The 12,897-nt window shown below is 38.5% G+C and overlaps 3 protein-coding genes across 5 annotated transcripts in view; 1 reads left to right on the forward strand and 2 right to left on the reverse strand.

The window, feature by feature from the left end:
* LOC123970770 (vitamin D3 hydroxylase-associated protein) overlaps window positions 1-4,934 on the forward strand; it is a 16,807-nt gene extending 11,873 nt beyond the window's left edge. Inside the window, exons 10-15 of one of the 3 annotated variants that reach the window (XR_006825053.1) lie at window positions 1,577-1,676; window positions 1,845-1,888; window positions 1,973-2,012; window positions 2,095-2,203; window positions 2,627-2,704; window positions 3,956-4,092. Coding sequence is in view for 2 of the 3 variants with exons in the window: in XM_046049063.1 (XP_045905019.1) it covers window positions 1,577-1,676; window positions 1,845-1,888; window positions 1,973-2,012; window positions 2,095-2,203; window positions 2,559-2,704; window positions 3,956-4,078 (562 nt within the window). In the remaining variant the exon portion in view is untranslated. Of the gene's footprint in view, window positions 1-1,576; window positions 1,677-1,844; window positions 1,889-1,972; window positions 2,013-2,094; window positions 2,209-2,558; window positions 2,705-3,955 lie in introns of all 3 variants that reach the window. The other 2 variants (XM_046049064.1, XM_046049063.1) reach the window with 2 other exon arrangements.
* The window catches only part of lpxn (leupaxin), a 665,334-nt gene that overhangs the window by 148,802 nt on the left and 503,635 nt on the right, over window positions 1-12,897 (reverse strand). The window lies entirely within an intron of this gene.
* Window positions 6,050-11,682, reverse strand: LOC123970787 (GTPase IMAP family member 9-like). The gene is made up of 2 exons (XM_046049097.1): window positions 11,581-11,682; window positions 6,050-8,047 (listed from the first exon to the last, which is right to left on the reverse strand). The coding sequence occupies exons 1-2, from the start codon at window positions 11,621-11,623 to the stop codon at window positions 6,966-6,968; spliced, it is 1,125 nt and encodes a 374-aa protein (XP_045905053.1). The 5' UTR covers window positions 11,624-11,682; the 3' UTR covers window positions 6,050-6,965.

Below are 12,897 nucleotides of genomic sequence, written 5' to 3' on the forward strand. Positions count from 1 at the left end.
CTTTTGTGTCTTGCCCTCCTTGTGCAAGGTGTCAATGGTCGTCTTTTGGACAGCTGTCAAGTCAGCAGTCTTCCCCATGATTGTGTAGCCTACAGAACTAGACTGAGAGACCATTTAAAGGCCTTTGCAGGTGTTTTGAGTTAATTAGCTGATTAGAGTGTGGCACCAGGTGTCTTCAATATTGAACCTTTTCACAATATTCTAATTTTCTGACATCCTGATTTTGGGGTTTTCATTAGTTGTCAGTTATAATCATCAAAATTAAAAGGAATGAACACTTGAAATATATCAGTCTGTGTGTAATGAATGTATACATTATACAAGTTTCACTTTTTGAATGGAATTACTGAAATAAATCAACTTTTTGATGATATTCTAATTATATGACCAGCAACTGTATTCTGACCGGCCTTTCTGAAAAGGTAAACTTGGAGTTTGACAGCTCAGAGTTCGTCAACCCAGAGTTCATGTTTACACTCAGTTTGTTGAACCTGCTTTCTGAAACAGGGCCCTGATGTGGACCATTCTGCATCCAGAACTGCCAAACTGCTGTGTTTGTATTATGTTTTAATATTTCTTTGTTGCTCTCATATATATGGCTGATCTGGTTGTATACTCAGGAGAGATTGTAAAAATGGACTGATTTAGCCAAAGTTGTGGCGACTGAATATTGACAACATATTTCTGTGGTTTTTACATGGTTTGGTTGTGGCCCCATGGGGCTTTATAGAAAGATGATAAAGAATAATCAAGAGGTTTTTAATCGCCCACTAGAGGGCTGCAGCCTCGCAATAACCATCCTAGTTCAAATGAACGAAATGACTCAAACAGATTAGTTCATTTTAATGAATGACATTTGAAGATTCGAGTCTGTCAAAAGATTCGAACTTGCCATCACTACCTGGGAGAGGAGCTGGGAGCGACTGCTGCCTGCCTGCTTTTCTGTCTGTCTGTGTGTCTGATGTACAGAGAGAGAGAGGGAGGGAGAGAGGGCATCGGAACTCCAAAGTCTCATCTCTCGACCCGATATTTGGATTATATTTTTTTTTTTTATAAAGCACCCCAGAAAAGGGGCACATTCTCTCAAGGAAGAAAAAGGCTTTGGTCCCCTGACTTTTCCTTTGGCGCCACCGTGAAGTTTACATTTGTGCTTTAAAGTGAAATCTTCTGAAAACTATTAGACAGACTGTCATGAAATTTGGTGCACACGTACTGTATGTTCTCCTCAGTATGAATTGTAATAACTTTTAGCCTTATCATCAGGTAAATTTTAATCTAATACTTTGATTTATGACCAAATACCTTAATAACTGTACTTGTGTGTGTTTAGTGCTAACATGTTAAGATCGGCATGTTGGCATTGTCATTCTGCGCACGTTAGCATGGTGATGTTAGCATTTAGCTCAAAGCTCTGCTGTGCCAAAGTACAGTTTCAAAGAGTTTTAATATTTATTTTTGAATGCTATGTTCTGAAACTTAATTATACCTAACTTAATATTACAGTAAACCACATTCAAATCACATTGAATGGATTGTTCTGTTGTATGCCAATGACCCTTCATTGTTTCTGTTTTAGGGAGGGGGGCCCTGTGGACCCCTGTCTCAGATCACAGGTTTTACCTTACTATCTTCCTAAGTGGTTGAAGAAAACCCTCTCATTCCTCCTCAAGCCTCTGGTGAGTTATCTCCGTCTGTGATAGACCTGCATAAATACAGACTAAAGATAACAAAACTGTACATTGAGCATGATTTTGGTTTGAAAATGACCATGGCAGTTATTTCATAAAATAGTAACTGAGTGATTTTGTACTTTGTGTGTTTTAAGTTAAACTTGTCTTTCACAGTCTCCTCGTGGTTCTGCTGTCTTTAATGCTATCGCTGGAGTTGGGTGAGAAAGTAATTTTGGAATTAATCAGACACTGCACGTAATGGGCAAAACGCCAAAACATACTGATTCTTTCCTTATTTTTAGGTCTGTTCCTAATCTGTGGAAGCAGCATGCAGCTGTTGAGGTACTTTTAGCTGTCAGCTAATGATGCTTGTGCACGTATCAGTGCATACAGGTGAAATTTAATTCTCTTGTGTTTTCCTTAGGACTACATTTGTGAAACAATAGAAAACTGGAGAAGATGCAACATCGACGTGCTGCTGTGCCCTGTGATCGGACCAGCCTACAACTTCTTATACTGCGGCAACGCTACCCGTACGGTACCCTGAGCAGTTATGTGTAATACCTGAAAGAGAAGGGGGCTTTGGGGCCATACTGTAATATTCAAAAACTGAATCTCATACAGTGCCTCCCTTCCTGTGACGACGTTGCAGACTCACTGTGTGGTTTCTGAACAAGAGCAAGTCACTGAATCTTGAAACACTGAAGGAAAAGAGGAATTCACTCTTGCACATATAAAGATTGCAGTGTTCATTACATTTAAAAATCACTATCAATTATCTTTTCACAGCACTGTAAATTATGCAGATGATTACCACACAGAACAGCAATAATATTATATATACTACAAAAAACAGTATAACATTGTTTCACTCTTCTGCCTTCCCAGATGCTCTCACTTACACGATGCTTTACAATCTCCTCAACTTTCCCGCTGGTGTTGTTCCTGTTTCTAAGGTGACAGCAGAGGATGAGGAGGAACTCAAGCATTATAAGGGCATTTATCAGGACTACTGGGACATGGTCTTCAAACAGGTAAGAAAGACATGCCACTAAGAGGTGACTGATGCCAAATGATTGAATTAATGATGATTCTGGAAGTAGGGCTGTCGCGGTGAAGTAATTACCACCACAATGCGTTGGGGCTCAACATAGTTGCATTAAGCAGTTGTTGTCAACAAAGGGGCAGCATCAAGCATTAAGTTTTTCAACTTGTCATGGTCACGTTAATAAACCTTTTCATTCAACAGACACTTTGAGACAGTTAGAACAACACGTGATTTATATTGACTTTTGTATTTCTTTGAAGTACAGCTGTAACTAACTAACTTTTTTTAACCATCAATAAACCGGCTGATTGTTTTCTTTTTATTAATTGCTTAATCTTTTAGTGTCTCAGAAAGAAACAAAAAAGTGTCAGTCCCACTGGCATTCTATGTGACGTCTTCAGATTGCTTGTTTTGTCTTTCCAACAGCCCAAAACTTAAATATATTCTGTGTACTACAAGACAAATCAAAGCTGCAAACCTTCACATATGAGAAGCTGGAACCTGTATTTTTAAAAACGACTTGTGGTTAACTACGCTATTGTACTAAATTACGGATAATCAATCAACAATCGTTTTAGCTGTACTTTAGTGTACAGGGGTGGGACTGGGGCACAACATTCATAAAAATGTTTTAACACTCAAATTTAAAGCACCGGTTCTTTGTAGTAATAAACTGTAGAATGAATATCTGCATATCTTGAATACCCTACAGCTATGGAAAGATTGAGACAATGGGCCTCTGGACACAGAAAGGCCCCCACCCCTCCTACAAGGAGTGAGACACTAAGACTGAGGACTACCAAAAAAAACTCTCTTTTTAGTCATTTTAGTTCTTTTTAATCGTTTTCTTTTGCATCTCTTTGTGGTCGTTTAATTGACTTTCCAACAAGAAATGTTAAGTCACTTCATACATAGGCTGTGGTCCTTGAACCCTGGGCCTGTATTTGGTTGGCCTGTTCAGCGATCCATCCATGGTACTAACAAGCAAACTACCTTTCATCTGTGGGGTAGGGTGCACACCAGGAAGGACCAGTCAGATTCCAGGGGGTGCCCATGCCACCCCTAGTGACCCCTCTGGCCCCGCCTCTGAACTTATGTTCCTGTGTATCAACCCAAACTTTAATATCATGCCATTTAGTGACTCTCTTAAAACAGTAGTTCCGCAGTTGTTCAGTAAGTGGAGGCAGAAGACTATGCTGGTCTTGGTTTGTGACCGTTGGCGGCTGTTTGTGTTCAGGCTGTGTCTGGAGGTGAGGGTCTGCCCGTGGCGGTGCAGTGTGTCGCCTTGCCGTGGCAGGATGAGCTCTGCCTGCGCTTCATGAAGGAAGTGGAACAACTCGTCAAACAGAACAGAAAGTAAAGCCTGGAGGCCACAGGTGGAGCTGCTAACCGGCATGAACTTCAGGTTATTCATGCTGTGAATCACTGATGATGCAGGTGCTCTTTTAAGTAGCAATAACTGCACAAAACACAGCAGCTGTTAACCACATTAAAACACAGTGAAATGGGTGAAAGTTAAAACAATTAATATTGTAATGTAGGTCATTATTTGTAATTCTTAAATATTTTTCACTTTTCAGGATGAACTCAGGCATTTTCTGGTCTTTGGGTTTTTAGGTTCGTAATAAATAACTTTAATAAAAGCTGTTAAAGGTAATATTCATGGTTACTAATTAAAAATGTTTCTTTTCTGTATTTGTTCGCTTGTGTTTTAATTCATTTGTGGACAAACCTCTCGATTTTGTCTTTTTGTTAAATTCAGCATCTTGTTTAGGCATTACTAGATGTGAAATAAGTCTTTGCTCTGTTTTTTCACCCCTGGCATTGTTTAATATTTCACACAATAGAAAAAATGTTCACCATTAGGCAAAGAGACACCTCAACCTCATTTGAAAAATGTTGAAAACTAGGATTTATAGTGAATTATATTTTCTACTTAATCATATTTGTCTCTTCACAAGAACTGCCTGCTTGTATTGATAATGATGACTAAGAATATAAAAGTAACTTCTTTCTCACAGAGTAACTAGTAGCTACTGCTGTTATTTGTTTCAACTGTAGAAATGTTGGAATTTCTCTTCTTGTCTGGGTCGTGATACATTTTGATTTGATATTTCCAGCCTTTAAAACCTGTGCAGTAAATCTGTTTTTGTTGTTGAATATTTAATGAACTGAGTTTATAAAGCGTGGTGCAACTTCAAGGCACCCAGCAGCCACGAGGTCGCAAAACTTCTTTCTTTACCTTCTTCATCCTCCACCTCTCCCTCCCCATCACTGTGCCACAGATGAGAACACAGATAATTTTCATTCTTATTGTGAGTGGTTGTTGGAGCTGGAATTGAGAGGTTGTTCTTAGCATTATCTGTGGCACATAGAGAGAGAGTGTGGCTCTCGCAATGATCAAACAGATAGTAGGACTGTGTTTTTTACCTGAGGCTCTTTAGCTTAGCATCATCTGTAATGATTTATTTACTTCCTATCTTGAAAGTCCCTCTTAGTATGAAGCTACAGAGAATTATCACCCGAATGTGCAGAGGCGCTCGGCTTTACAGAGCTGCATCAGGCAGATGTGTTTAGCAAAAACTCTCTTAAAAACCCACTGTCCATTACCGCTGAGTGCCAAACAGCAGATTAGAGACTAGCTGGTGAACATAGTGGAGCATTTAGAAGCTAAGATACATCCAGATATTTCCCTCAGAAGTTTGTTAGAGAAAAATAACAGAGCTAAAAAAGAGTGAATGCTATTTTGTCAGGTGGCTAGAAACACAATCGAATGCTAATGTTGCACCATAACTGGATGTGTAGCCTAAATTAGCAGCTATTTGCTAACAAGATTCCCATATCAACTGAGAAGGGATGATACGTCAATGTTGTCAAACTTGTTTCTCCTCGTAAGTGATCAAAAACTGTTTTTGCCAACTGAATCATGTTTAGTCATCTTAGTCATTTGTGCAGTCAAAAATACTGTTTAGGTATTTAAATGTGTTGTTTAGCATAAATTTATCCAACTAAAGGGATAAAAATGGGCCTTGGGGAAGTATCAGAAATGTATTTTTTTGTCCGTATTGATAGATAAAAAGTTACGGCTTTATGCAGATTAGATTGGCTGTCAAATGAATGCCAAACTAACATGTGCCGTCATGAAAACAAAGAATATGAAATATAAATGTGTACCTTATTTTCTTTTGACAACACAATGTGGTGCAAATAATGAACCCTAGTCTGTGCTTTTAACAAACATTTTGCCATTAGTTCAGTGACTCCCAAGTTCCTGAAAAACCAGTGACCTGTGAACTCTTGATTGGACAGTTAATTATTACTTTGACAAAGGTTTGGTCTTAATATGACATCTTTATTTCTAGTTCAGTTCAGCACATTACATTAATTCCTTTAGCTGATGCTTTTATCCAAACCGACTTACAATTGCTCTATATGTCAGAGGTCGCACGCCTCTGAAGCAACTAGGGGTTTAGTGTCTTGCTCAGGGACACATTGCTCATCGCCATCCCATGCACATGCGCACAGTTGTTCTTGAGTGGCATATGTAAACATAAACCAATGAAGGACAAAATGCTATAGTTACAATAAATTCAATTAACCAAAACCAGAGTGAAAATGGTATACTGTTTATATTGTGAACCCACTAGGTGGCGCCACCTCTCAGCAAAAGACAAAAGGTACGTTCGAGATGACTGCGGCTGACTTTCGCCGACTTGGTCTAACGTGAGTTGCAAATGCGCCTCATGAAGTCAAACCTATGAGTCAAACGCACCTAAAAGCATCAGAAGACAGACTTTGATGAGATCTCTGTCTGCAGGGGGGAAAAAGGGCAGTGATTTAAAATACAAAAAATGAGAACTTAAAATAATAGGTCATTTAATGTAAAACCTAGCTTGAGTTCTGATATCATCTTAAAATATAAATGATATGCAACATTTTATACTGGCAAATGTTGATATACACACAAATATCTCCTTATGTCATAGTCACATAGGCCTACTCATGTAAAAAGAACACTAGATGGTAATTTGAAACTATGTTATGATGAGTGACTTAGCCTTCCTAACCTGCAGTGTATATAGCTCAAATCAACAACAAATAAAATTTGCTTTGTTCACTCAAATAATTGGGGAAAAAGAAATTGTGATTATATTTCTGTGTGGATTTCTTTATATTTTATACTTTGTTCCTGTGTCGGAGCATCTGGATGGTTCCTCTGTAGTTAAACAGCCTGAATTTGGGAACACTCACTTGAACAAGCGCTTAAATGCCCTTGCAAATTGTAGAAGTGCTCCAGCTATAATTTCAACATGATATACCAGATGAGCTAATGGATTAAACCCCTCAGCTTCATCCCTGGCCTCCTTTTCACATCTGGACTGCAACTTTTGTCTTTCCTCTCTCAAGTCTTTCTCATACTGTTCAGTTAGCTCATTTTTCTCCTTTTCTCTCTCCTCACGCTCTCTCTGTCTCTGTCTTTCTAGCTCTTCCCTCTCCCTCTTTCTTTCCTCATTCATCTCCTCCTTCTCCCTCTTCGTCTCCTCCTCTATCTCTTTCATCTCCCTCTCTCTCTCGGCCTGGAGTTTCTCATTTATTTTCTCCATTTCTTTTTCATATTTATCTTGAATTTTCCTTTCAAGTTCCTCTCTTTCTTTCTGTATTTGCTCTTCCTTCTCTTTCAGGATGCGTTGTTTCTCCTCTTCAATTGCCCTCTCAGCCTCTTGGAACATCTCGGTGGTGTAGTGGCTTCCTCCGTTCCTCTGGACTATATTTCTGATCTTCTGGAGCAGCTCAGTGACCTGAGAGCGATCCTTCTTCTCCTTGTTGTTGAAGACATGGTACTGGCCGTTACATCTGCCCACGAGTTCTTGAAGTTCTGGGCTGCCATTCAAGAAGTCCTCAACAGTGGTGTCTTCAAGAAGGTCACCACCAGTAAAGAGAACCATGCTGTATCTGTCTGCAGCCTGGCCAAAGATTTCTTGAATCATTTGCACAGTCTGCTGTTCCTCTTCAGTGTATCTGCCCAACCTGATGGTCACCAGGAACACATGGGGTCCAGGAGAAGCGTAAGAGATGCACTGGCATATATCTGTAGTCGTTTTTTCTATACCAACCCTGGTGTCAAACAGGCCCGGGGTGTCAATGACGGCAACCTGTTGCCCATCCACCTCAGCTTTGCCCTTAGAACAGTCTACAGTCATGGACTTTGCACTGAACTTTGATTCAAAGCACTCTCGTCCCAGAATGGTGTTTCCAGTGGCACTCTTCCCAATTCCAGTCTTCCCCACAATCACTATCCTCAGCTCCTCATCATTTGTTCTGGTGCTTCCTGTGTAGAACAATGAGTGACATTAAGAGCATACATCAGGAAATACCCTCTCATGCACAATTGATCGACAGTTGTTTTAACTCCATTTTTGGTTAATATATCATAGTTATTTTCTCCAAGTCATTTGAGGACAGTGTTGGTTGATTGATAGCAACACTGTGAAAGTGGTTATGTTTTCCAAATTGCTTGATGACCTCATCAATTCAAGATGGCCGATACGGATTGCCATGTGCTAAATTCCTCAGGCATACAGTGGTTAGAAAAAGTCCACACACCCCTGTTAAAATGCCAGGTCCTCATGATGTAAAATAATGAGACAAAGATAAATCATCCACCTTTTATGTGACCTATAATGTGAACAATTCAATTGAAAAACAAATTGAAATCTTTGAGGGGGAAAAATGAAAAATAAATGAAAAAATATCCTCAAATAACCTGGTTGCATAAGTGTGCACACCCTTAGAGTAATACTTTGTTGAAGCACCTTTTGATTTTATTACAGCAGTCAGTCTTTTTGGGTAGGAGTCTATTAGCATGGCACATCTTCATGTGGCAGTATTTGCCCACTCTTCTTTGCAAAAGCGCTCCAAATCTGTCAGATTGCAAGGACATCACCTGTGCACAGCCTTCTTCAGATAACCCCACAGATGTTCAATTGGATTCAGGTCTGGGCTCTGGCTGGGCCATTCCAAATTAATCTTCTTCTGGTGAAACCATGCTTTTGTGGATTTGGATGTGTACTTTGGGCAGTTGTAGTGCTGAATGGTGAACTTCCTCTTCCTCTTTCTAATGGATGCCTGAAGGTTTTGTGCCAAAATTTCCTGGTATTTGGAACTATTCATTATTCCCTCCACCCTGACTAAGGCCCGGTTCCAGCTGAAGAAAAACAGCCCCAAAGCATGATGCTGCCACCACCTTCACTGTGGGTATGCTGTTCCTTGGGTGATGTGCAGTGTTGTTTTTGCACCAAACATACCTTTTGGAATTATGGCCAATAAGTTCTACCTTGGTTTCATCAGACCATAACACATTTTCCCACATGCTTTTGGGGGACTTGATGTTTGTTTTTGCAAACTTCAGCTGTGCTTGGATGTTTTTCATCCAGTTCTTGGTAAAGTCACAGTTGTGCCATATTTTCTCCACTTGATGATGACTGTCTTCACTGTGTTCCATGGTTATCTAATGCTTTGGAAATTATTTTGTACCCGTCTCCTGTCTTTCTACAATGAGATCTCTCTGATGCTTTGAAAGCTCTCTGCGGGCCATGGCTTTTGCTCTGATATGCAACTAAGAAAATATCAGGAAAATCCTACTAGAACAGCTGAGCTTTATTTGTGATTAATCAGAGTCACTTTAAATGATGGCAGGTGTGAAATGATTTCTAGTTAACCTGACTTTGAATGTGATTGGTTCATTCTGAACACAGCCACATCCCCAGTTATAAGAGGGTGTGCACACTTATGCAACCAGGTTATTGTTTTATTTTTCATTTTTCCCCCTCGAAGATTTCAGTTAGTTTTTCTATTGAATTGTTCACATTATAGGTCACATTAAAGGTGGAAAAAGGTCTGACATGATTTATCTTTGTCTCATTATTTTACTGCCATTTTAACAGGGGTGTGTAGACCATCCACTGTATCTGTGAAAAACTTTTATTCAAGGGGGTCAATCAAGGTAAAAAAAAAACAAAAAAAATAGTAGTACATAAAGTGTTATTAACTTAATTGTTTATGTTTTATAAATTAAATTGTAGGTTTTATACCAAAAACCAACTGACCACATATGTGGACGTCATGCCACAGTGGAGTCAGATTACCTACATTAAGTCTGATTTCTGTAACCTGCTATATCTATTCTACTTTTTCAAAGATGTGATGAATTGTATTATATTATAATAACAGACATTTTATATGAACATAAATAACAATGCAAAAGTGCTAAGGTGTCTCTAAATCAAAGAAAGTAAGCATAGACCATAAAGGCATGATAATTATAAAGGTATAAAATAGGCATTTAATTGTCTAAATGTGTAAACTATGTGTATGTAGCCAGAAAATTGAGAAGACACTGGGACGTAGTTTAACTTGCACAAAAACAAAGTAGTATATATGTCTGTTCTCTTGTCAGCTGGCACACACATATCACAAATAGCAAATCAATACTGCTAAATTATAAAAACTCCAGCCTAGAAACACACCAGAAGATTTTAAATCTAAACAGTCCCTGCATATAAAGAAATATGGATGCAATTGCAGATTGAGCTGTTAGCTAAATTCAATTAAAATATACAATAAATGTGGGATCAAATAAATCAAATCAAACAGTAGGAAATACAACAGCCTAAATAAATTAACAAACTTCTCAGTATCAGTTAACAGTGCAGGCTCATTATGTGCACCAAGAAATCATTATTTTTAAAGGTAGGCTACTCCCGAATTTGTAGTCAGATTATCATTTTGGAAAACTTAAATAAGACATACAAAATTATAAATATGTCTATATTTAAATTTGGGCTTTAATCAATTAATCTCCTGCATTCTGGTGAATTTGTCTGCAACAATTTGAGGAAATGTTTATTTATATAAAAGGAAACACAAAATTCAGGTGACAATTGAAAATATAAAAAATATAGTGTAATATAATGCAGTAAGGCTCTCAGGCATTCTGTATTGCTGTCAGATATGTTTCTCCTGTATATAAACTTTTCTTAATTAATTGCATTCCTGCTGAGTCAAAAAACATGTAGGCACCTAGCCTAAAGTCTTATAATGTGCAGCTTTTCACCTCAATGTTAAATTAATTCATTTTACTTCAGTTAGAAACTCCTCGACTTTAGTAGCTCCTATGTTTCAGCAGGTTTTCTGCTCATGTTAAAAACTTTCTTCACATTACCAATCTCTCCCACACATCTGTGTTCTCTCTGACATCTGCAAAATAATATTTTGAGACAAAAGTCGTAATATTACAAGAATAAAATCGCAATCTAATGAGAATGAAGTCATAATATTTTAACAAAATCTACCTGCCCCACTGCTGTGCATTAGCCTGCGTTATTGCTCTGCTGATAGGGTTGTAGGCTACCCTCTTTAGACCGTCTGACAGACACAGAGCCTGTTTGGGACTGTACTGGACGAGACGAGCGCACTGCTCTTCATTAGAGGTGAAAAACGGAAAATGAAAACACTTGTGATCAGACAGAAATCTCACTACACATCCACACAAATGCTTACTTCAGCTCGTTCACGTTAGGTGAACTTCAAACATAATGTAGCAATATTATTGCGAGTATCCTCCTGCAAGACAGGCTGCGTCATGATGATTATTGCATAATAATAATACGGACAATATTTTTGATGTTCTTGTTGAGCTACATTCGTGGCTTCAGTCAAAACATTCAGGGATAAAGCGCTGGTAAAAATGACCTGGCGACGCCGATGTACATACAATTAGATTTAGCTGTGATCACTTTTATATTACCTTAAAATAATTGTACTTTAAAACATCCATACATAAGATACAGTATCATAACATACCTAAGTTGCTGCTCATGTTTGGGTTGTAATAGTTGCTGGTCATGTTTGAGTTGAAGATTACGAAGTATCGCAGATGAAGTGAAGACACTGAGTTCAGACTGGCTGCTGCCCTCTTTAAAATGGCCCGAACCACACCCACATCTAGCTGCAGTGGTTACACAATAAAAGTGAAACTGAAGCTCCATGTGGAAGTTTCAGTTTCATTATTATATAGATGGGAATATCAGGGTTTTTCCTGCTGCAAAATGAGATGGAGGTGTTACCAGCTAGATCACTGGCACACACGTGCATGTGTATTACCATGCATTTAATGGACTCAAACAACCACTTTTTTAAGAGTTCTAATAATGATGTGATTGAAGATGACAAGATGACAATCATCATGTTAAAGCATAGTTTATAATAAAAATAAAGGCACGCTGTTCAACATGAAATCAAATTCAACATAAAAGCTAATGTGTTCAGTTACACAGTTAACAAACAGCAAGATGTTTAAATATGACTTAAGCATCTGCAACTTTCTATCCCATTAATATTTGTTTTTGCTGAAGCATGTCACACAACATGGTTAAGCTCTGTTTGAGACTGAGAACATCAAATACCTACTGAATGTCTTGCTCGGGGAGACATGGTCGCTCACACCAAAGGCATATGTCTTATCTATCGCGCCATCACCACACCCAAATAATTGATTATAAGCAGTATTAATATTATTAGACTGCAAACCAACCTATGTTATGAAGAATGAAGTAGAGATGGGACAAAGAGGAGGCGGCTTAAAATTGTGGGATGGCTGTCACAGACTTTTCAATGGACTTTGTAAACTGAAAATGTACACAGCAGTTTTAACCTTGTTTGACCTATTAATCTGTAAAAATATCTATGCTGACGTTCATATGAAGTTACCAAATGATTTGCATAAATCATATCAGGTCGATTATAACTGAGTAATAAATTTCATGATCAGCAGATGGACATATTAGTAGTTTAATTTAGGAAATAATGCTAGAATCACCTATCTGCTCTGTTTTCAAACCTGCAGGTTGCTGCTTGCTCAGCACTAGTCAGTATGCTGCTTATACTATCAGATAGCTCCACATTTCAACTGCTGCTCACCCCTCCTTCCACCATTTACAAGAAATGGCAGTAGTTCTTTCAAACTGCAGGAAATACTGCACAAACAGGACTGAAGTGAAACTGCATCTCTTTGTGGTATGTACATATATAGTAGCCTATACAAACAGAACATACTGTTCAGTAACTGTCAGTAACAGTCCTGTGTCTAGACTGAGGCACATGTCACATCTTCAGTGTCTT

This window comes from Micropterus dolomieu, linkage group LG05 (assembly GCF_021292245.1).
Source record: "Micropterus dolomieu isolate WLL.071019.BEF.003 ecotype Adirondacks linkage group LG05, ASM2129224v1, whole genome shotgun sequence".
Taxonomy (NCBI): domain Eukaryota; kingdom Metazoa; phylum Chordata; class Actinopteri; order Centrarchiformes; family Centrarchidae; genus Micropterus; species Micropterus dolomieu.

Excerpts from the sequence above, each read along its gene's own strand:
- LOC123970787 (XM_046049097.1), bottom strand. The coding sequence starts at position 11,623 with ATGACCAGCAACTATTACAACCCAAACATGAGCAGCAACTTAG. Across the intron at positions 8,048-11,580 it reads AAACATGAGCAGCAACTTAG|GAAGCACCAGAACAAATGAT; the intron begins GTATGTTATGAT and ends TGTTCTACACAG.